Source organism: Crinia signifera, chromosome 2, assembly GCF_055691185.1.
Source record: "Crinia signifera chromosome 2, ASM5569118v1, whole genome shotgun sequence".
Classification (NCBI taxonomy): Eukaryota; Metazoa; Chordata; class Amphibia; order Anura; family Myobatrachidae; genus Crinia; species Crinia signifera.
The window spans coordinates 119,036,296-119,060,835 of NC_139218.1; the positions used below are offsets into that span (position 1 = coordinate 119,036,296).

The following is a 24,540-nucleotide window of genomic DNA, read 5'->3' on the forward strand; positions in this document are numbered from 1 at the left end:
TGTGTGTGTATGGTTAGGGTTATAGGCTCCGGTGTGTGTGTGTGTATGGTTAGGGTTATAGGCTCCGGTGTGTGTGTGTGTATGGTTAGGGCTATAGGCTCCGGTGTGTGTGTGTGTATGGTTAGGGTTATAGGCTCCGGGGTGTGTGTGTGTGTGTGTATGGTTAGGGTTATAGGCTCCGGGGTATGTGTGTGTATGGTTAGGGTTATAGGCTCCGGGGTGTGTGTGTGTGTGTGTATGGTTAGGGTTATAGGCTCCGGGGTATGTGTGTGTATGGTTAGGGTTATAGGCTCCGGGGTATGTGTGTGTATGGTTAGGGTTATAGGCTCCGGGGTGTGTGTGTGTATGGTTAGGGTTATAGGCTCCGGAGTGTGTGTGTGTGTGTATGGTTAGGGTTATAGGCTCCGGTGTGTGTGTGTGTATGTTTAGGGTTATAGGCTCCGGTGTGTATGGTTAGGGTTATAGGCTCCGGTGTGTGTGTATGGTTAGGGTTATAGGCTCCGGGGTGTGTGTGTGTGGATAGGTTTATAGGCTCCGGGGTGTGTGTGTGTGGTTAGGGTTATAGGCTCCGGGGTGTGTGTGTGTGTATGGTTAGGGTTATAGGCTCAGGGGTGTGTGTGTATGGTTAGGGTTATAGGCTCCGGGGTGTGTGTGTGTATGGTTAGGGTTATAGGCTCCGAGGTGTGTGTGTGTGTATGGTTAGGGTTATAGGCTCAGGGGTGTGTGTGTATGGTTAGGGTTATAGGCTCCGGGGGTGTGTGTGTGTGTATGGTTAGGGTTATAGGCTGCGGGGTGTGTGTGTGTATGGTTAGGGTTATAGGCTCCGGTGTGTGTGTATGGTTAAGGTTATAGGCTCCGGTGTGTGTGTGTGTGTATGGTTAGGGTTATAGGCTCCGGTGTGTATGTGTGTATGGTTAGGGTTATAGGCTCCGGTGTGTGTGTGTGTATGGTTAGGGTTATAGGCTCCGGGGTGTGTGTATGGTTAGGGTTATAGGCTCCGGGGTGTGTGTGTGTATGGCTAGGTTTATAGGCTCCGGGGTGTGTGTATGGTTAGGGTTATAGGCTCCGGGGTGTGTGTGTGTATGGCTAGGTTTATAGGCTGCGGGGTGTGTGTGTGTGTGTGTGTGTGTATGGTTAGGGTTATAGGCTCCGGGGTGTGTGTGTATGGTTAGGGTTATAGGCTCCAGGGTGTGTGTGGGTGTATGGTTAGGGTTATAGGCTCCGGGGTGTGTGTGTGTGTATGGTTAGGGTTATAGGCTCCGGGGTGTGTGTGTGTATGGTTAGGGTTATAGGCTCAGGGGTGTGTGTGTATGGTTAGGGTTATAGGCATCGGGTGTGTGTGTGTATGGTTAGGGTTATAGGCTGCGGGTTGTGTGTGTGTATGGTTAGGGTTATAGGCTGCGGGGTGTGTGTGTGTATGGTTAGGGTTATAGGCTCCGGTGTGTGTGTATGGTTAGAGTTATAGGCTCCGGTGTGTGTGTATGGTTAGGGTTATAGGCTCCGGTGTGTGTGTATGGTTAGGGTTATAGGCTCCGGTGTGTGTGTGTGTATGGTTAGGGTTATAGGCTCCGGTGTGTGTGTGTGTGTATGGTTAGGGCTATAGGCTCCGGTGTGTGTGTGTGTATGGTTAGGGTTATAGGCTCCGGGGTGTGTGTGTGTGTGTGTATGGTTAGGGTTATAGGCTCCGGGGTATGTGTGTGTATGGTTAGGGTTATAGGCTCCGGGGTATGTGTGTGTATGGTTAGGGTTATAGGCTCCGGGGTGTGTGTGTGTATGGTTAGGGTTATAGGCTCCGGAGTGTGTGTGTGTGTGTATGGTTAGGGTTATAGGCTCCGGTGTGTGTGTGTGTATGTTTAGGGTTATAGGCTCCGGTGTGTATGGTTAGGGTTATAGGCTCCGGTGTGTGTGTATGGTTAGGGTTATAGGCTCCGGGGTGTGTGTGTGTGGATAGGTTTATAGGCTCCGGGGTGTGTGTGTGTGGTTAGGGTTATAGGCTCCGGGGTGTGTGTGTGTGTATGGTTAGGGTTATAGGCTCAGGGGTGTGTGTGTATGGTTAGGGTTATAGGCTCCGGGGTGTGTGTGTGTATGGTTAGGGTTATAGGCTCCGAGGTGTGTGTGTGTATGGTTAGGGTTATAGGCTCAGGGGTGTGTGTGTATGGTTAGGGTTATAGGCTCCGGGGGTGTGTGTGTGTGTGTATGGTTAGGGTTATAGGCTGCGGGGTGTGTGTGTGTATGGTTAGGGTTATAGGCTCCGGTGTGTGTGTATGGTTAAGGTTATAGGCTCCGGTGTGTGTGTGTGTGTATGGTTAGGGTTATAGGCTCCGGTGTGTATGTGTGTATGGTTAGGGTTATAGGCTCCGGTGTGTGTGTGTGTATGGTTAGGGTTATAGGCTCCGGGGTGTGTGTATGGTTAGGGTTATAGGCTCCGGGGTGTGTGTGTGTATGGCTAGGTTTATAGGCTCCGGGGTGTGTGTATGGTTAGGGTTATAGGCTCCGGGGTGTGTGTGTGTATGGCTAGGTTTATAGGCTGCGGGGTGTGTGTGTGTGTGTGTGTGTGTGTATGGTTAGGGTTATAGGCTCCGGGGTGTGTGTGTATGGTTAGGGTTATAGGCTCCAGGGTGTGTGTGGGTGTATGGTTAGGGTTATAGGCTCCGGGGTGTGTGTGTGTATGGTAAGGGTTATAGGCTCCGGGGTGTGTGTGTGTATGGTTAGGGTTATAGGCTCCGGGGTGTGTGTGTGTATGGTTAGGGTTATAGGCTCAGGGGTGTGTGTGTGTATGGTTAGGGTTATAGGCTCCGGGGTGTGTGTGTGTATGGTTAGGGTTATAGGCTGCGGGGTGTGTGTGTGTATGGTTAGGGTTATAGGCTCCGGTGTGTGTGTATGGTTAGGGTTATAGGCTCCGGTGTGTGTGTATGGTTAGGGTTATAGGCTCCGGTGTGTGTGTGTGTATGGTTAGGGTTATAGGCTCCGGTGTGTATGTGTGTATGGTTAGGGTTATAGGCTCCGGGGTGTGTGTGTGTGTATGGTTAGGGTTATAGGCTCCGGGGTGTGTGTGTGTGTGTATGGTTAGGGTTATAGGCTCCGGGGTATGTGTGTGTATGGTTAGGGTTATAGGCTCCGGGGTGTGTGTGTGTGTGTGTATGGTTAGGGTTATAGGCTCCGGGGTGTGTGTGTGTGTATGGTTAGGGTTATAGGCAGGGGCGGATTTAGGGATGAGGGCGCCCCTAGGCACAACAATAATGTTTACTAAATAGGACAGATTATAGGGGCAGTATCTGCATGTCCTATCCATTTACACTCTATTTAAGATGGAATATAGTACAGTACAATGGATATTTTGCAGTTATTGGTACATTTTGGGCTGACAGTACTATCACAGGCATCCAAGTGCCGCCCCCAAACATGTGCCACCCCTAGGCCGGTGCCTCACGTGCCTAATGGTAAATTCGGCTCTGGTTATAGGCTCCGGAGTGTGTGTGTGTGTATGGTTAGGGTTATAGGCTCCGGTGTGTGTGTGTATGGTTAGGGTTATAGGCTCCGGTGTGTATGGTTAGGGTTATAGGCTCCGGTGTGTGTGTATGGTTAGGGTTATAGGCTCCGGGGTGTGTGTGTGTGTGTATGGTTAGGGTTATAGGCTCAGGGGTGTGTGTGTATGGTTAGGGTTATAGGCTCCGGGGTGTGTGTGTGTATGGTTAGGGTTATAGGCTCCGGGGTGTGTGTGTATGGTTAGGGTTATAGGCTCCGGGGTGTGTGTGTGTGTGTATGGTTAGGGTTATAGGCTGCGGGGTGTGTGTATGGTTAGGGTTATAGGCTCCGGTGTGTGTGTATGGTTAGGGTTATAGGCTCCGGTGTGTGTGTGTGTGTATGGTTAGGGTTATAGGCTCCGGTGTGTATGTGTGTATGGTTAGAGTTATAGGCTCCGGGGTGTGTGTGTGTGTATGGTTAGGGTTATAGGCTGCGGTGTGTGTGTGTATGGTTAGGGTTATAGGCTGTGGGGTGTGTGTGTGGTTAGGGTTATAGGCTCCGGGATGTGTGTGTGTGTGGTTAGGGTTATAGGCTCCGGGATGTGTGTATGTGTGTGTATGGTTAGGGTTATAGGCTGCGGTGTGTGTGTATGGTTAGGGTTATAGGCTGCGGTGTGTGTGTATGGTTAGGGTTATAGGCTGTGGGGTGTGTGTGTGTGTGTGGTTAGGGTTATAGGCTCCGGGATGTGCGTGTGTGTGTGTGGTTAGGGTTATAGGCTCCGGGATGTGTGTATGTGTGTGTATGGTTAGGGTTAGAGGCTGCGGTGTGTGTGTGTATGATTATTGTTATATTCTGTGGGGTGTGTGTATGATTAGTGTTATATGCTATGGGGTGTGTGTATTGTTAGGCTGTGGCGATGGGGATGGGTGGGGTTAGGCTGCAGGTGGGAGGAGAATGGTTGGGATGTGGGGGGGGGGGGTATATAGATAAGGTTAGTCTATGGAGGTATGTATAGCTAGAGTTAGGCTGCAGGGGACAGGGGATGTATAGTTAGTGTTAGACTGCAGGGAGCGGGATGTATAGTTAGTGTAAGGCTGGTGGGGAGTGGGATGTATAGTTAGTGTTAGGCTGGTGGGGGGCGGGATGTATAGTGAGTGTTAGGCTGGTGGGGAGTGGTATGTATAGTGAGTGTAAGTCTGGTAGGGGGCAGGATGTATAGTGAGTGTTAGGCTGGTGGGGGGCGGGATGTATAGTGAGTGTTAGTCTGGTGGGGGGCGGGATGTATAGTGAGTGTTCGGCTGGTGGGGGGTGGGATGTATAGTTAGTGTTAGGCTGGTGGGGAGCGGGATGTATAGTGAGTGTTAGTCTGGTGGGGTGGCGGGATGTATAGTGAGTGTTAGTCTGGTGGGGGCCGGGATGTATAGTGAGTGTTAGGCTGGTGGGGGGCGGGATGTATAGTGAGTGTTAGGCTGGTGGGGGGCGGGATGTATAGTTAGTGTTAGGCAGGTGGGGAGTGGGATCTATAGTGAGTGTTAGGCTGGTGGGGAGTGGGATGTATAGTGAGTATTAGACTGCAGGGAGTGGGGTGTATAGTGAGTGTTAGGCTGGTGGGGAGTGGGATGTATAGTGAGTGTTAGGCTGGTGGGGATCGGGATGTATAGTGAGTGTTTGGCTGGTGGGGAGTGGGATGTATAGTTAGTGTTAGACTGCAGGGAGCGGGATGTATAGTTAGTGTTAGACTGCAGGGAGCGGGATGTATAGTTAGTGTTAGACTGGTGGGGAGTGGGATGTATAGTTAGTGTTAGGCTAGTGGGGAGCGGGATGTATAGTTAGTGTTAGGCTGGTGGGGGGTGGGATGTATAGTTAGTGTTAAGGTGCCCACAGACGAATCGATCCCGGCGTGCGTTCTGTGCTTAACTAGCACACATCGCATCACATCGTATGCCTTGTGCATGCGATGTGCATGCGATGCGATAAAAAGCTAGTACAAAAAGTATGTGCAGCACATACTTTTTGTACTGTACGATGAGGTGCCGCGGGACCGCGCACCCCATCGCATAGCATCGCACCGCCGGAATCGGTGCGTGTGTGGGCACAATTAGACTGCAGGGAGCGGGATGTATAGTTAGTGTTAGGCTGGTGGGGGGCGGGATGTATAGTGAGTGTTAGTCTGGTGGGGGGCGGGATGTATAGTGAGTGTTAGGCTGGTGGGGAGTGGGATGTATAGTGAGTATTAGACTGCAGGGAGTGGGGTGTATAGTTAGTGTTAGGCTGGTGGGGGGTGGGATGTATAGTGAGTGTTAAGCTGGTGGGGAGCGGGATGTATAGTGAGTGTTAGTCTGGTGGGGGGCGGGATGTATAGTGAGTGTTAGTCTGGTGGGGGGCGGGATGTATAGTGAGTGTTAGTCTGGTGGGGGGCGGGATGTATAGTGAGTGTTAGGCTGGTGGGGGGCGGGATGTATAGTGAGTGTTAGTCTGGTGGGGGGCGGGATATATAGTGAGTGTTAGGCTGGTGGGGGGCGGGATGTATAGTGAGTGTTAGGCTGGTGGGGGGCGGGATGTATAGTGAGTGTTAGGCTGGTGGGGAGTGGGATGTATAGTGAGTGTTAGTCTGGTGGGGGGCGGGATGTATAGTGAGTGTTAGGCTGGTGGGGGGTGGGATGTATAGTGAGTGTTAGACTGCAGGGAGTGGGGTGTATAGTTAGTGTTAGGCTGGTGGGGGGTGGGATGTATAGTTAGTGTTAGGCTGGTGGGGAGCGGGATGTATAGTGAGTGTTAGTCTGGTGGGGGGCGGGATGTATAGTGAGTGTTAGTCTGGTGGGGGGCGGGATGTATAGTGAGTGTTAGGCTGGTGGGGGGCGGGATGTATAGTGAGTGTTAGGCTGGTGGGGGGCGGGATGTATAGTGAGTGTTAGGCTGGTGGGGAGTGGGATGTATAGTGAGTGTTAGGCTGGTGGGGAGTGGGATGTATAGTGAGTATTAGACTGCAGGGAGTGGGGTGTATAGTTAGTGTTAGGCTGGTGGGGGGTGGGATGTATAGTTAGTGTTAGGCTAGTGGGGAGCGGGATGTATAGTGAGTATTAGACTGCAGGGAGTGGGATGTATAGTGAGTGTTAGGCTGGTGGGGAGTGGGATGTATAGTGAGTGTTAGGCTGGTGGGGAGCGGGATGTATAGTGAGTGTTAGGCTGGTGGGGAGTGGGATGTATAGTTAGTGTTAGACTGCAGGGAGCGGGATGTATAGTTAGTGTTAGACTGCAGGGAGCGGGATGTATAGTTAGTGTTAGACTGCAGGGAGCGGGATGTATAGTTAGTGTTAGACTGGTGGGGAGTGGGATGTATAGTTAGTGTTAGGCTAGTGGGGAGCGGGATGTATAGTTAGTGTTAGGCTAGTGGGGAGCGGGATGTATAGTTAGTGTTAGGCTGGTGGGGGGTGGGATGTATAGTTAGTGTTAAGGTGCCCACAGACGCATCGATCCCGGCGTGCGTTCTGTGCTTAACTAGCACACATCGCATCGCATGCCTTGTGCATGCGATGCGATAAAAAGCTAGTACAAAAAGTATGTGCAGCACATACTTTTTGTACTGTACGATGAGGTGCCGCGGGACCGCGCACCCCATCGCATAGCATCGCACCGCCGGAATCGGTGCGTGTGTGGGCACAATTAGACTGCAGGGAGCGGGATGTATAGTTAGTGTTAGGCTGGTGGGGGACGGGATGTATAGTGAGTGTTAGTCTGGTGGGGGGCGGGATGTATAGTGAGTGTTAGTCTGGTGGGGGGCGGGATGTATAGTGAGTGTTAGGCTGGTGGGGGGCGGGATGTATAGTGAGTGTTAGGCTGGTGGGGGGCGGGATGTATAGTTAGTGTTAGGCTGGTGGGGAGTGGGATCTATAGTGAGTGCTAGGCTGGTGGGGAGTGGGATGTATAGTGAGTATTAGACTGCAGGGAGTGGGGTGTATAGTTAGTGTTAGGCTGGTGGGGGGCGGGATGTATAGTGAGTGTTAGGCTGGTGGGGGCGGGATGTATAGTGAGTGTTAGTCTGGTGGGGGGCGGGATGTATAGTGAGTGTTAGGCTGGTGGGGGGCGGGATGTATAGTGAGTGTTAGGCTGGTGGGGGGCGGGATGTATAGTGAGTGTTAGGCTGGTGGGGGGCGGGATGTATAGTTAGTGTTAGGCTGGTGGGGAGTGGGATCTATAGTGAGTGCTAGGCTGGTGGGGAGTGGGATGTATAGTGAGTAATAGACTGCAGGGAGTGGGGTGTATAGTTAGTGTTAGGCTGGTGGGGGGTGGGATGTATAGTGAGTATTAGACTGCAGGGAGTGGGATGTATAGTGAGTGTTAGGCTGGTGGGGAGTGGGATGTATAGTGAGTGTTAGGCTGGTGGGGAGCGGGATGTATAGTGAGTGTTAGGCTGGTGGGGAGTGGGATGTATAGTTAGTGTTAGACTGCAGGGAGCGGGATGTATAGTTAGTGTTAGACTGCAGGGAGCGGGATGTATAGTTAGTGTTAGACTGGTGGGGAGTGGGATGTATAGTTAGTGTTAGGCTAGTGGGGAGCGGGATGTATAGTTAGTGTTAGGCTGGTGGGGGGTGGGATGTATAGTTAGTGTTAAGGTGCCCACAGACGCATCGATCCCGGCGTGCGTTCTGTGCTTAACTAGCACACATCGCATCGCATGCCTTGTGCATGCGATGCGATAAAAAGCTAGTACAAAAAGTATGTGCAGCACATACTTTTTGTACTGTACGATGAGGTGCCGCGGGACCGCGCACCCCATCGCATAGCATCGCACCGCCGGAATCGGTGCGTGTGTGGGCACAATTAGACTGCAGGGAGCGGGATGTATAGTTAGTGTTAGGCTGGTGGGGAGCGGGATGTATAGTTAGTGTTAGGCTGGTGGGGGGTGGGATGTATAGTTATAGTTACGTGGGGGAGGGGGGTATACAGTTAGAGTTAGGCTGGGGGGATAGTGTCAGCATACCTTCCAACTGGCCCACAGTGTCCCGTGGTGGTGGGGGCAGTTGGGAGACAGCCGGGCGCGCAAGGTGTCCCTCTTAATAGCAGGTTTGGGGAGGTAGGGAGGTGTGGTGTTAGGCTGCAGGGTGTATGTAGTAGCTACTAACCTGGCCCACTGTGCTTCAAAGGAGGCTGCTTTTGGGGGACACTCTGGATGATTCACCTCTCTGCAACTCTTCATTCATCCTGTCCGGACCTCTGGTTCCAGGTTCCCTGCAGCCTTCTTCTCCCTCCTCTGCTTTTCAGTGCACTCTCCTGAGCTTCCTAACCTTCTGCTGCTGGCACCGCGCGGTTCTCCTCTTCTGCTCCCTCCAGCAGCCAGCACTGGGACTGGAACGGCACAGAGCAGGCTAACACGTGTCCTGTGAAGGAGAAGAGACAATGAAGATATGCCAGATATGCCACCTCTGTGCTAGGTATGCCCCCACAGTGCTAGGTATGCCCCCACAGTGCCAGACATATGCCCAGACAGTGCCAGATATGCCGTAAACAGTGCCAGATATGCCCCCAGTGCCAGCCATATGCCCCCACAGTGCCAGACAGTACCAGATATGCACCCAGTGCCAGATATGCCCCCAGTGCCAGATATGCCCTCAGTATGCGATATGCCCCCCACAGTGCCAGTTATGCCCCCCACAGTGCCAGATATGCCCCCCCCCACAGTGCCAGATATGCCCTCGACAGTGCTAGGTATGCCCCCCACAGTGCCATGCCCGCCACAGTGCCAGATATGCCCCCCACAGTGCCAGACAGTATCAGATATGCATCCAGTGCCAGATATGCCCTCGGCAGTGTCAAGTTTGCCCCCAGTGTGCGATATGCCCCCCACAGTGTGCGATATGCTCCCCAGAGTGCCAGATATGCCCCCCCACAGTGCCAGATATGCCCCCCCCCACAGTGCCAGACAGCATCAGATATGCACCCAGTGCCAGATATGCCCTCGACAGTGCTAGGTTTGCCCCCAGTGCGCGATATGCCCCCCCACAGTGCCAGAAATGCCCCCCCACAGTGCCAGAAATGCCCCCCCACAGTGCCAGAAATGCCCCCCCACAGTGCCAGAAATGCCCCCCCCACAGTGCCAGATATGACTCCCGTGTGCGACATGCCCCCCCACAGTGCCAGATAGGCCCCCACAGTGCCAGATATGCCCCCCCCACAGTGCCAGCTATGCCCCCCCACAGTGCCAGCTATGCCCCCCCACAGTGCCAGATATGTTCTATTGGTGTAGGTTGGGTATACTTACATTAGACTGCTGTTGGAATAGAAGAGGCTCTGACCCGACCACTCACTGGAGTGAGTGGATTGCACCCACAAGGTGCAGTTGCCAGGGGCTTTCAGGGCTGCACTTCATGCTGCAGGCGACAGAGCTCCCCAGGCTGTGGGGTTGGGGGTATATATTTAAGCTGTAGGGGTGCGGGATTATAGTTAGGCTGCAGGGGAGGTGTAGAGTTAGGGTTGGGCTACAAGGCAGTGTATAGTTAGTTAGGCTGTGGGGGATGTATAATTAGTTAGGATGTGGGGGTGGGGGCTGTATAAATAGTTAGACTGTGGGGATGGGGGGTTATAGTTAGGCTACAGGGGGTGTATAGTTAGTTAGGCTGTGAGGATGCAGGGTGTATAGTTAGGCTGCAGGGGTGGTGGGGGTGTAGGGGGTGTATAGTTAGGCTGCGGGGGTGGTGGGGGTGTATAGTTAGGGATGCGCTACAGGGGGTGTATAGTTAGTTAGGCTGTGGGGATGCAGGGTGTATAGTTAGGCTGCGGGGGTGTATAGTTAGGCTGTGGGGGTGGTGGGGGTGTATAGTTAGGGATGCACTACAGGGGGTGCATAATTAGTTAGGCTGCGGGGATGTATAGTTAGGCTGCGGGGGTGGTGGGGATTGTATAGTTAGGGATGCGCTACAGGGGGTGTATAGTTAATTAGGCTGTGAGGATGCAGGGTGTATAGTTAGTTCGGCTGCGGGAGTGGTGGCGGTGTATAGTTAGGCTGCGGGGGTGGTGGGGGTGTATAGTTACGGATGCGCTACAGGGGGTGTATAGTTAATTAGGCTGTGGGAATGCAGGGTGTATAGTTAGGCTGCGGGGGTGTATAGTTAGGCTGTGGGGGTGGTGGGGGTGTATAGTTAGGGATGCACTACAGGGGGTGCATAGTTAGTTAGGCTGCGGGGATGTATAGTTAGGCTGCGGGGGTGGTGGGGGTGTATAGTTAGGGATGCGCTACAGGGGGTGTATAGTTAATTAGGCTGTGAGGATGCAGGGTGTATAGTTAGTTAGGCTGCGGGAGTGGTTGGGGTGTATAGTTAGTGAGAGATTAATGTACCTTGCTTCAGCTGCACTTACCGGGTGTTCAGCTCTGGCAGCACATACATCCCCATTGTCACACAGATCACATGGCTGCCTCTCATCCCAGCTTCTCTCGATCCACAGGCGCTGCAGGCACAGTTAAGGAGGCTCTTCCTGCGCGACGCAAAATACAGTAATAAATAGTGTCAGAAGAACATCACGCCGCTGCCCGTATGCCGCCTGTGTCTCCCGCTGTTCTGCTGCGCCCCCGCCTATTAGCGTGGTGCTTAGTGCTGGGGACAGCAGCACGGCACCTCTCCAGGGCATGTACAGCGGCCGTAGCCCGGCTCAGGCTGATAGGATGATGCCTGCTGGGGATGGGGGTAGCTGCCGGGGGACTAGTGGAAGCTGCCGGAGGAGGACTTACCCGGCGCTATGCGGTGCAGGCTCCGGGACCAGGCGACTACAGATACAGTGCCGGCTCAGGGGCTGGAAATAGCGCATCTTAGCTGGATGCTACATGGGGATGGGGATGGGGAAGCTGGCGGGGACGGCCACCGCACGGAGGATGCTGCAAGGAGTGTGTCTCTGCTCAGAGAGCGTGGGTGATGTGGCCTGCAGCGGCTGGAAATAGCGCGGCTTACTGCTGGATGCTGGCGGGGACGGCCACCGCACGGAGGATACTGCAAGGGGTCCAGCTCTGCTCAGAGAGCGTGGGTGAAGTGGCCTGCAGCCACTGGAAATAGCGGGGCTTACCACTGGTTGCAGCATGGGGATGGGGAAGCTGGCGGGGACGTCCATTGCACTGTTTGCGAGCAGGAGTCGGCCATGTTTGTGCACCCAACTGAAGCCACTGTACACCTCCTGTAGGCGGCTATGTACTGCGCATGCGCAACAAGTTGGAGCTCCTATCTCTATAATGGGGGACGTTTCACTAAATTTTATAAAAACTGTACCTATCTGAAAATCCTCAACCCCAAAAGGCACTCCACTGGGACAATATCTACCTAATAAAACAAACCCCAAGTCTCAATTGTTCCTCTACCCCGAGTTATGCCTTCCCAAAAAAACCCTCATAGACTAACATGGGTGACAAGGTGTCATTTCTGAAGTGTCAGAAAAAAACTGGCAGTTGGAAGTTTAGATCGCTCCCAATTGGTCATTTTTTAATATTTCGCCCTGAAATTTGGCACGCAGCACCGGTTGACGATTCTACGCGTACATGCCAAATTTCAGCTCAGTACGCCCAGTCACTTTTGAGGTGCAGTCCCTTAAACACCATGCCCCCATCCGAAAAGTTCCCTATGGGAAAAATCCGTTCGTTGGATTCAGCCTTAATATAAGGGCACTACCGTGCCCTTATAATATATATATATATATATATATATATATATATATATATATATATATATATATATATATATATATATATATATATATATATATATATATATATATATATATATGTGTGTATGTATATATACAGATATGTCCACATACATCTTGGCTTTTTTTCTCAATTTGTCACAACATGTAAAACACGGCTTAGCTGTTTTTCCAAATCTAGCAAGTAGATAGAGTCTAAAAAATTTCTGAAGCAGTAGAACTTGTATAAAGTAGTATATTAGAGAAGCAAATTTTTTGAAAAATCACAAAGCGTGATTTTTGCAGAGTGCAAGGTGTGCCATATTGCGCCATACATGGTGCAGTAAAACCAAGATGTACGTGGACATATCTGTATACAACAAATGATATTTTACAGTTGTGTCTGATTTTATGTTCGATTTTACATTTGCAGGATAATAGAAACTTGGCCACCATAACAGAGCAAAGTGAATTGGAAAATTGCAATGGTAAAGTGCACTTTTTCCAAAGGTACCACCGCTGGAGGGGAAGTGAAGGAGCTGTACCCTATCGATCCAATAATTCGATCCGCTCTAGTTCATGCGGCTAAAGCCCCGTACACACGGGGGAGATATATTGCTCAGCCATATATAGCTGAGCAATATATGGCTGAGCAATATATTGCTCAGTTTCTCCTTTTCATCAGCGACCAGAGATGGTCACTGATGAAAAAGAAACTGCCGGGGGGAGCCCGGCAGCGGTAATCAGCTGGTCGCAGGAGCATGTTCCTGCGACCAGCGATCACTACAGGGGTAAAACCGGGAGCGCGCACCCGGCGATATGCTGCCGGTGCACACTCCCATCGCTGCGCCACGCATCGCATACCATCGTATGCGTTATGGTATGCGATGGGCGCCGCCAAAATACACAAGTACCGCGTAAACTAGAGAGGCTCTAATTATTGGATTGATAGGGTACAGCTCCTTAACTTCTCCTCCAGCTGTGGTACCTTTTGAAGTGCACTTTACCATTGCAATTTTCCAATTCACTTTGCTCCATTATACTGGCCAAATTTCTGTTATCCTGCAAATGTCTTGATATTTTAAATGTGTGTGTTATTTATTGATTTTAGGTAAAATTGTTTCCTCTGCCTCCGCCATGGCAGCCATCATGAATGGGTTTCTCCCTGCTGGGTAGTGCTTTTGGAAAGGAAAAAAAGACCTCTGGATCCTATAAGAAGACTCCTCCTCCATACACCAGTGTCTTTTTTTCCTTTCCGGGTAGTGCATGCATGTGGACACCTGCTCACCTTTGGCTGCAGACTGTCGCTCCCTGCAGCTGCTTTGGCTTCATGCAGAGGAGAGGAAGAGCATAAGCTCTTATGATGCCGAATGCGGGCCCCATGGGGTAGCTGTGCGGCGGCGTCCAGGGGAGAGAGGTACCAAGCAGGCAGTGTGGTACCGGCACGCGCTCCCCTGCCCTAGCTCTGTGCTAAGGGCGGGCGCCGGGTAGTGCGCGTAACGTGTACTCAGGAGGAAGCGCGTCATAGGGCGCGACTTCCGGTACGCGTCAGGTCTTAGCGGTGGTTTGTCAGTGTCACGCTGATCTGAGGTCTGGGAGTGCAAGCGCCGGCGAGCGCTAGCATCTAGGTTGTCTTACAGGTCGGAGCTGTGTTTTTCGCGAGTGAATTGCTGACACGGAGGTGAGTTGTAGCGGCGGCGTATTATGCCGTATGTTGTGGAATGTGACCGTATTATAACAGTACTTATTAGACGTGACGGTGTTTTTTAGAGTGGCGCACTACTAAAATATGGAGGAAGACAGGCAGTTGGGCGCAAAAACTGGGTGAGCAATGGCGATGTAAGGGTGTCCACATAAGTGTTGGTGTAGTTGTTAGTAACTGGTGGATGTCATTATAGATCCGAGTCTAGCAAGGATAAAGGGAAAAGTAAGCAGAAGAAATCGGTGCAGAGCAAATGCACAGCATGTGATAAGACGCTGCCGGACAAGCACATTGGGGCTGTATGTGAAGGCTGTAAGGCGTCTCAGTTGTTTCCCCCGGCTCAAATGGCGAGCCTGGTACAGATGTTGAAGACAGCCCTGGCTGATACGTTTGCTCCTAAAGAGGATACGGGCAAGATGCCCATTAAGCGGAAAAGCTATGTACTGAATGAGGATACAGAGGACACGGGGGGTCAGTTGGCCGGTCCTAGTACGCTTGGAGGCGACTTAGATGATGAAGAGGAGGATGATCCAGGGCAGGATAGGTCGGATTCGGACTTTAATGCCGACATGGTCGAGAACCTCCTGGTCCGGATTTATAAATCATTAAATATTGAGGACAAACAGGAGGATGTAAGCTTGCATGAAATGCTTTTTAAAGACAAGAAACAGAAAACTAAAACTTTTCCCTTGTCTCAAACTCTGAGGGACATAATAGCCGAGGAATGGAAACAGCCAGATAAAAGGGTGGCTATTCCGGGGAAGGTTAACAAGATGTACCCTTTTGACAAGGCGCAGGTACTCTCGTGGGAGGAAGCACCTAAGATAGATGCTGCAGTGGCGAGGCTGTCTCAAAAAACAACATTGCCACTAGAAGAGGCCAACGCCTTTTAAGATCCAATGGATCGTAAGATTGAGTTGGGCCTAAGGAAACAACATTTGATTTCAGGGGCCTCCCTGAAAGCAGCGTCAGCAATGGCAGTGACGTCCAGAATAGTAAGAGGCTGGTGTCAGCAACTAGAGGGAGATATTCTGGACGACCTGGCCAGTTCGGAACTGTTGAAAATTGTACAGGATGTGCAACTTGCAGTGGAGTTTGTTTGTGAAGCATCTATGGATGCGGTAAGACTGGCGGCTAGAGCTGGGGCGGCAACAGCCTCAACAAGAAGGGCACTATGGTTAAAACCATGGGCAGCGGACGTTCAGTCCAAGAATAAGCTCCTGTCCATGCCGTTCCAAGGGGACTATTTGTTTGGCAAACAATTGGACGAACTAGTGGCTAAGATATCAGGGGGGAAGTCAGTCTGGCTTCCTCAGGATAAGGGAGGCAGAAGAGTACCCCCAGCCAAGTTCGGGAGATTTCAGCCCCAGGACTACAGAGAGTCACGGGCTTATAGACCAGGAAGACCCTATAGAAGGGGATCCTGGGTCTCAAGGGGCAATTTTCGTGCCCAAAGAAATAGAGATAAATTCCCCTCCAAAAAGGAGGCACAGTGACGCTGGGTCACAGACAGTAGGGGCCAGACTGCTGAAATTTGCAAGCGTTTGGTCCGGGACCACTGGAGACAAGTGGGTCCAAGAGGTAGTATCATCCGGGTACAAAGTGGAGTTCAACAAAGTCCCCGGAGAGTTTTTTGTTCAGTCTCCAATTCCCAAAAACAGGGAGGAGAGAAAAGCTTTATTAGCAAGTTTGCAAGAGATGCTGGAACAAGAAGTAGTCAGCATTGTTCCAGAAGGTCAGGAATTTCGGGGATGGTTTTCCCGTTTCTTTTTAGTAAAAAAAGCAACAGGGGGATTTCGGACCATACTAGATCTGAGACGACTCAATCAGTTCATAGAGGTAAAATCCTTCAAGATGGACAGTATCAAATCAGTGATACTAGATTTAAGTCAAAGGGACTTCATGACGACAATAGATCTCAAAGACGCCTATTTACACGTTCCAATTTGCATAAGCCATCGAAAATATCTGAGGTTCAGGCTAATGGGCACAAGTTATCAGTTCAACGCCCTACCGTTTGGGCTGGCGACATCCCCGAGAACATTCTCAAAAGTGCTGGTCGTGCTGGTAGCAGCACTAAGACAGAGCGGGATAAGAGTATTTCCTTACCTCGACGATATTCTAATAGTCGCAGACTCCGAGGAGAAGGCCCAAGAGCACACAGACAGGGTGGTGCAGTGCCTGTTAGAACACGGATGGCTGGTGAATTACAAAAAGAGCCAGCTCACTCCGGCTCAAGAAATAATATACCTGGGGGTAGTAATCAATGCAAAGGAGCAAAAAATTTCCTTAACAGAAGTCAGAAGAAAAAAGTTAATCCACCTGGTAAAAAACCTGCAAAGAAGACGCGTTGCATCCTCACGAGGCTGCATGGAGGTGTTAGGCCTGATGGCATCAGCTATAGAGGTCGTTCCTTGGGCGAGGTTCCATACAAGGAAATTACAGAACTGTTTTCTTCTGCAATGGAACAAAAACTCAAAGGACTTGTCCCAAAGAATAACCCTGTCCACAAAGGCCAGACAAGACTTGGACTGGTGGGCAGCAGAAGACAGGTTGATAGCAGGAAGATGCTTTGGCATGAAGCCGCAGGTTACGCTAACCACGGACGCCAGCGAAACAGGCTGGGGAGCAACCTTCAATCACCAAGTGGCTCAAGGAAAGTGGCAACAAGATTGGAGGGAAGCTCACTCCAATCTGAGGGAAATGGAGGCGGTGGTCAGAGCCTGCAGGTGGTTTCAAAACCAACTACAAGAGACAGAACTAATCGTGAGGACCGACAACCAGGTGGTAGTGGCCTATGTGAATCGACAGGGAGGTACACGAAGCAGAGCATTGATGGAGGTGGCCACCAGACTATTCGAATGGGCGGAAGGTCGGGTTCTGAGCATCACGGCAGTTTACCTAGCAGGGAAAGAAAATGTGGTGGCAGACCAATTAAGCAGGATAGAATGCCTGCCTGGAGAATGGGGTCTCAACCAAGTGGTATTCGAGAGCTTGGTGGAAAGATGGGGACGTCCACAGGTAGACCTTATGGCAACGGCAGGAAACAGAAAAGTACCCAGGTTTTTTGCCAGGTTCTGGGAGCCGCTGGCGGAACAAGTAGACGCCCTGTCAGTACCCTGGGACATAAAAGAGGGCTTATGTTTTTCCCCCAATACCAATGGTTCAGAGGCTGCTGAAAAAACTGCAGAGGGAGAAGATCGAAGTAATAGCGATCCTGCCATATTGGCCTCGCAGAGCATGGTTCAATACGGTGCAGAAGTTGGCAGTAGACGATCCGTGGAGGCTACCTTCAACCAAGGATCTGCTAGTACAAGGAGAGGTATTCAAGGAGCAGCCGGAATCGTGGAAACTTGACGGCTTGGTTGCTGAAATCGGAAGTCTGAAAGCAAAGGGGTTCAGTGAAGACGTAGTAGATATCTTGCTTAAGGCGAGAAAGCCGGTAACCATGAAGATATATTATAGAGTTTGGAAAAAGTATGCGTTTTGGGCGAAGGAGAATAGGAAGAATCCTCGTAGTGTGGTGACCATACTTTCCTTCCTACAAGAAGGGCTGCGAATGAACCTCTCCCCGAGTACTCTGAAGGTGCAGGTCTCGGCCATATCATGCATCTTGGATTGGGACATAGCCAAGAACAGATATGTACAAAGATTCATGCAGGCAGTAAAAAGAATTAAACCAAGGGTAAAAAGTCCGATACCCTCGTGGGACTTAAACCTGGTGCTAGGCGTGCTAACAGAAGCACCGTTTGAGCCACTACAAGAGGTGGCCTTGAAGTTTCTGTCATGGAAAGTATTATTTCTAGTAGCCATGACCTCAGCTCGTAGAGTATCGGAACTCCAAGTACTGTGGATAAAAGAGCCGTACTTCAAAATATATACGGATAAAGTAGTCTTAAGGACGAACCCAATGTTCGTACCTAAAGTAGCGTCAGAATTTCATATTAATCAGGAGATCATATTGCCTACATTCTGTACAAATCCGACAAATAGTAAAGAAAGCAGGTTACATTGCCTGGACTTGGTCAGAGCCCTGTCCATTTATAAGCAAAGGACGGCTGAATTTCGTAGAGCCGACAATTTATTTATATTATCAGAAGGAGAAAGAAGGGGGCAAAGGGCCTCTAAACAGCCTCTAAACAGACTCTATCGAGGTGGATTAAAAGTTGTGTTCGACAAGCATATGTCACAAGACAACAGGAGCCACCAGAAGGGTTTAAGGCGCACTCAACGCGATCAATGGCGTCATCGTGGGCAGAGAAAGGATCTGCGTCACTGACAGAGATTTGCAAGGCCGCAGGGTGGTCCTCAGCCCACACATTTACAAAACATTACAGAGTGGACGTCTGGTCCTCTGCAGATGCTAAGTTTGGGAGGAAGATCCTGAGCGCAGCAGTAAATTGAGACGTGAAGAAACGCTCTATTGAGTTTTACAATATGTGGCCGATGGCCTGTTTTTAAGTTATACGTGAGTATACCCTCCCTATGAAATACAGTATTGCTTGGGCATGACCCATTCATGATGGCTGCCATGGCGGAGGCAGAGGAAATACCGGGTTATTACCTGGTAATGGGTTTTCCTCTACTCCGCCATGGCAGCGGTATTTCCCACCCTTCAAGGAAATGTTCAAAGGGGGGTGTATGCGGAATAACGATGTTCGTTTGTTTTAAAGCTGAAGAATATAAGACACTGGTGTATGGAGGAGGAGTCTTCTTATAGGATCCAGAGGTCTTTTTTTCCTTTCCAAAAGCACTACCCAGCAGGGAGAAACCCATTCATGATGGCTGCCATGGCGGAGTAGAGGAAAACCCATTACCAGGTAATAACCCGGTATTTTTTTGGTACTATTTACCTAGAATTGCGCTCATCGCGGGCATCGCATGCACTAATAGGGAACGATGTTAAATGTCCCAATTGACCCGATTTTCCAGTTCAATGTCTCAATTGACCCGATTTTTCCATAGGAAACCCACTATCCACGTCGGCGTGGAGTTGAGAATAGAAAGTGTGGCGAGCGCACGCGGACACCTTCACAGGTATACGCGTCCCCTCGCGGGCTTCACAGCTGTCCGCGTCCCCTCGCTGCGCTCGCCACACTTTCTATTCTCAACTCCACGCCGACGTGGATAGTGGGGGTATGAAAAGGTCGTAGGACACGTACCGCCGCCCCTCGCGGGCTCGCTGCTCTCACCACGCTTCAGGTTCACAATTGTGGGGGCCATTTCACACTTCAGGGTGCCTCTGTGGCCCATTTAACATTGTTTCCTATGGAAAATCGGGTCAATTGAGACATTGAACAGGAAAATCGGGTCAATTGGGACATTTAACATTGTTCTCTATGGGAAATCGCGTCGGTCGCATCGCATGCAATTTTTTTTTTTTTTTTTTTTCGTCGCATGCGACCGACGCGATTTTTTTTTTTTAATAACGAAGCTCCAAGCACCGCCCCGTTATCTTGCATAACAAGGGATCTGGAATAAGTTTACCGGCCCGTATGGTATAGTGGTATTGAGCAGAGGGGAATTTGTGGCACAATACCCCAATTTACTCTTATCTTGAACTGTTGTGCCTCTTAACACACCTACTCAGCCTAGCAGCATTTGCAATTGTCCCCAAAGAATATAAATTTAAAATGATGATGATAATAATTACCAATTGTACACTATTAATGGACAGATAATGTAAAGTTGCAGCTCCCAATTTTAGTTAGCTTCTATCCGCTAATCTGTACACAATTTCTAAATACAAGTTAAGAGAGCACTATAAAATTTATAACCATTTATTCTTAAGGAAAGACAAATGCAATAGATAAACACAATTAAAAAACATACATTCTGATCAAGAATCACAGATAATAAGAGTAGATCTATATAAAATCCAGTGCAGAAACCTGGTTATTTTGTTGGTATATAGTGTGTAAATTGCAGTATCCTGGTCAGTGTAGCTCTACAGGAGCTTAACAGGCTACTCGGACATGAGTGTTTACTCTCCTGAGGAAACCGCTCTTGCCATATAGCGGAGAAACGCATAGAGAGGCGGCATATTTACAGCAGTCTAGTAACTGCAATGTTAACTAAGCCGCATGGCCAAGCTCCAGCCTGACGTTCTCCTCCGGGTGTCCTTTATTTACTGAGAGCCTTAGCGCTCTGTCTGTGCATTGAACAGGTTTTACACTGCTGACAGCAGACGAGTGTTTGATGGCCAGGTAGACTGCCAGCTTCAACTCACAAAATAAAGACAAAGGTTCGCAGACATTGAGACCATCTGCATCTATACCCAGAAGCCCGAGGCGAGTGACCACCTTGCAGCCAGGGTCCCCATTTCAGTTATTGTTTTCCATTACAACAGCCCAGTCCTGATCATTGATAGTGGGCAGCTCCTCAGGTGTTTAAAGTAGCTTCTCACTTCTGTGTAATGGAGTTTGTGGCGTCAATTTGACTGGTAATTTGTTTCCTTTAAACAATCAGAATAACTTTATTGGTCATGTATACTAGGAATTTTTTGTAGATACGGTGCAGCTTTAAGCATGGTACAAGAGGGATGACAGGACGTACATACATTTGCATCAGTTATGTAGTGTTCACTCTAGGAGTGACAGCGGGCAGGGCGCCGGGGGGCGGACCGGGCACGCCGACATCACAGCTGGGGCATCACAGCCGTCATGAGAGGCGTGCCCGGGCTGCCGCCGTCATCAAAGGGGGCGGGCCTGAGCGCCACCGTCCTCAAGGGCGGGCCCGGCCCCTCCGAAGCCACTGTGCTAGCCAAAGCGGTGCGCAGGCAGTTGGCTCCGTGTTTATTATTTTTCTTACAAATGTATTTTGATTGTTGTTGTGCCTAGTTGGGTGACTATCCCTGTAATTGCTGATCTGGACCCATATACTCCAGTCTGGCTGTGCGCTGGCTGAGAGTGAGACAGACTTGTGCTCATACCTGAAGGAGATCAGTTCCTCCCTGGGTTGAGATTCCCTAGAGTATTGACCTAGTGGGATACCCAGTAATATTAAGGAGGCTCTGTCACTCTTCTGTTCTATCAGCCAGCTGGGGTATTATTCCAGATACATACTTACCAGCAGTCACAGGGACCTATAGGAGTTATCAGAGGTGTCTCATATATAGTACACCCACTCCCATCATAGTAACCCAGGTGTTCTTATAAATTGCCCGGGCTCAGTATATAGACCCGATGGCATTTATTTAGAACGGGTTAATTCACTCACCGCATTGGAGTTATAAGAGGTTTTTTAACCCACTCCTATCAGGCACCATATATGTATAACACTCCGTGAGTAATTGTCGCGATCCTATCTCAATTGCGCGACAACTCCATGGATGTAGGTAGCCTGTATCAATCAGTCTGATATCAACATTGGATAGCCATTTCTGCCTGCCACCATAGTTCTTTTTAAACATTGTATGTTCCCCACCCATGTTATATGTTATTTTTAATAAATTTCGCAGCCTTTTAAGTATGAACTAATAAAAGTTAAATTTTATATTTTCTTCGAGGTGCACCTTACTAAGGACATTCTTTCTTTGTAAATCTTGTCCTTACTCTTTACCTAGAAGGGCGCCCACGATTTTGATCGTGGGCATCGTTAGTAAAAAAAAATTGCGTCGGTCGCATCGCATGCGACCAAAAAATCGCATGCGATGCGACCGACGCGATGCCCGCGATTTCCCATAGGGAACAATGTTAAATGCACCCTGAAGTGTAAAATGGCCCCCACAATTGTTAACGCCACCCCCAAATCAACGTGAACCCGAAGCGTGGCGAGCGCAGCGGTACGCGTCCTACGACCTTTTCATACCCCCACTATCCACGTCGGCGTGGAGTTGAGAATAGAAAGTGTGGCGAGCCCGAAGCGTGGCGAGCGGACAGCTGTGAAGCCCGCGAGGGGACGCGTATACCTGTGAAGGTGTCCACGTCCCCTCGCGGGGCTCGCCACGCTTCGGGCTCGGTGGCTCGCTGCGCTCGCCACACTTTCTATTCTCAACTCCACGCCGATGTGGATAGTGGGGGTATGAAAAGCTTCGGGTTGACATTGATCGTGGGGTGGCGTTAACAATTGTGGGGGCCATTTCACACTTCAGGGTGCCTATTTGGCCTCTGTGGGCCATTTAACATTGTTTCCTATGGAAAAATCGGGTCAATTGAGACATTGAACAGGAAAATCGGGTCAATTGGGACATTTAACATTGTTCCCTATGGGAAATCGCGTCGGTCGCATCGCATGCGACTTTTTTTTTTAAGTGCATGTTATGCCCGCGATGGGCGCCCTTCTAGGTAAAGAGTACCAAAGCTTTTTGCAGTTCTTGACGACTTGGCAGGGATGGACCTAAAGCGTCTACCTGGTGGGAGAATATCAAACAAGTTATAGCCATAAATGACTTAAACTAATGCCCCCTTTCACTTTTTACCCGGTATTGTGCAGTTTTTCCACTTTTTCAAAACTGTAATTTGAGCAGTCTGAAAGGTTCTGAGTGAATTTACCGGTTCTATAGAACTGTTATTTCTAAACGGTAATAAAGCAAGGTCCTACCCTTTTCAGACATGTGTTTTTTTTTATTTTTTTATCCCATGTTTTCTATGGGTTTAAACGTGTTCAATGTTGTGAAGGGACAAAAACGGCATTGAAATACCATTTAAAGTTATGCCTTGCGAAAGGGGTTTAAGCTGGCAGACCCGTTTTTAGAAATGTTGTAAAATACCGGTTCAAAGCCGGTTTTGCGGTTTGAAAGCAGCATTACCTTTCAAGAAAAATTTAATCCCAAAGCTACGTAGTAACCAATTTATGCTAAACACTTGCAGAACTGCACATTTTTAATGAGAAAATAGTCCAATGGTTCCCAAACTTTCTTGACCAGGGTGCCCTAAAATATCAACATTTGTTCAAGGTATCCCCTAGTCAAAAAGTTTCTTATGGATAAATAAAAAAGTAAAAGTAAATTTGTGGTTAACTGTCACCCTCAGGTTGAGTTATGTAATGTGGAACATAGCCGTGGTTCTAATTGTCCATACATTTTATGATCTGCAGCCACCAGCACTGGATTTGCCTATCACTTTGAGCATTAAAAATTAGTTTAGGTGTGGACCCCCAACCCGAGGCACCCAGTTTGGAAACCACTGAAATAGTCCCTAATTTCCAAAGCCTTTTGGTGGCAAAGCTATATTGTATATGTCTCTCTCTACTCTATAATAAACTCAAATTTGGTGATGCTTTTTATATTTAATGTGGGATGTAGTTAATATCCTGGTGCTCAGGATTCAAGTGGTCAAAATTTTGACAGTGGCATCCTGGCAATCAGTATCCCGACAGCAAATACCAAGGGGTAGGGTTAGTCACCAGGGGGAATGTTAGGGATATGCTCTGGGAAGGGGATGGGTTAGGGTTAAAATACTTGACCAAAATCCTTTGGTATTTTCATCATCTTTATGCCGCTGATAGCACTCTGACCATCAAAGTCCTATTTGCTGAGATGTTAATACCACCCCTATTTTGCTAGTAGACAATGGGTTGCCAGACTCCTCCCCTTGCCGCCCCCCCTTTTTTTTTTGTCTTGCATTTGATCAAACCTTTTATTTGGCTCTTTTTATTCAGACATGTTAGATCTACTGTGAATTGCATGAATAACTTTATTGTGGATTTTTCCTTCTCTCTCCCTCGCTAAAGAAATTGCAGATGAAAATGGTAAATCCCAGAGAATGATAAAGGATGATAATGCTTTACTCATTAAGAAAATGAAGAAAAAGAAGAAGAAAAAACACCGGGATGACTTGAGGGGTCAGCGTTTGAAAATGTACAACAAAGAGGTGCAGACTCTTTGTGCTGGACTGACTCGCATCAACCAAGAAGCCCTAGGCCAATCTGAGGTAGAAGTGAACAAGGAGTCATGCAGATATTTAAAGGATGAGCAACTTTGTCGGTCTGACTTGGGTACTGAAGAATATAGAGTCCCCCAGGAGGTCCAGATGCCTTTTGCTTCTCATAAAGAACGCTGCATCCGTACTAGTACTTTAAATACAGGATCTAAATTTAGCCGGTTGATGCATGAGGAGAATCAGTCAAATGGTGGTGCCCCGGTTTTACATGCTTACATGGATGAACTCTCCTTTTTGTCTCCCGTGGAGATGGAGAGATTTGCTGAGGAGTTCCTGGAAAGGACTTTTAATGAACATGACAAGAGTGCAGCATATTATGCCCTAGCCATAGTGCATGGAGCAGCTGCTTACTTGCCAGATTTTCTTGACTACTTTGCTTTCAATTTCCCAAACACTCCAGTGAAAATGGAGATCCTTGGCAAGAAAGATATTGAGACCACAACAATTGCAAACTTCCATACACAGGTAAAATTAGGACCTACAGTACTGTATCTTATTGTATGTGCCTTCAAAAAGCAAATGACCTCTTACATTACATTTGGCATACTGGTGCATTTATAATTATTGCAGGGTGTGTGGTGCTAATGGGCACCTGGATAGTTATAAAGGAAAGAGTGCTGGAATTAAGGGGAACATTTAAGTGTCAATTTGGCTTTATTGGGGACCCTCATCATTTCACTAGTTGCCCCAACCTCCCACACCACAATCTACTACATCTTGTCCATTCTTATTAAGCCCTTGAGTGGTGGGTTTTTCTGGGGCAAGGAAAAACCTCCCAGGGCAGGCCAGACACTTTATCACTTCACCGCGCTTAATAAATCTACCCCTAAG

The 24,540-nt window shown here is 49.2% G+C and overlaps 1 protein-coding gene across 1 annotated transcript in view; it reads left to right on the forward strand.

Annotated features, from left to right (window-relative positions):
* The window catches only part of RSBN1 (round spermatid basic protein 1), a 50,089-nt gene that overhangs the window by 16,649 nt on the left and 8,900 nt on the right, over nucleotides 1–24,540 (forward strand). Inside the window, exon 2 of the mRNA XM_083172766.1 lies at nucleotides 23,501–24,174. Coding sequence (XP_083028892.1) covers nucleotides 23,501–24,174 — 674 coding nt within the window. The remainder of the gene's footprint in view (nucleotides 1–23,500; nucleotides 24,175–24,540) is intronic.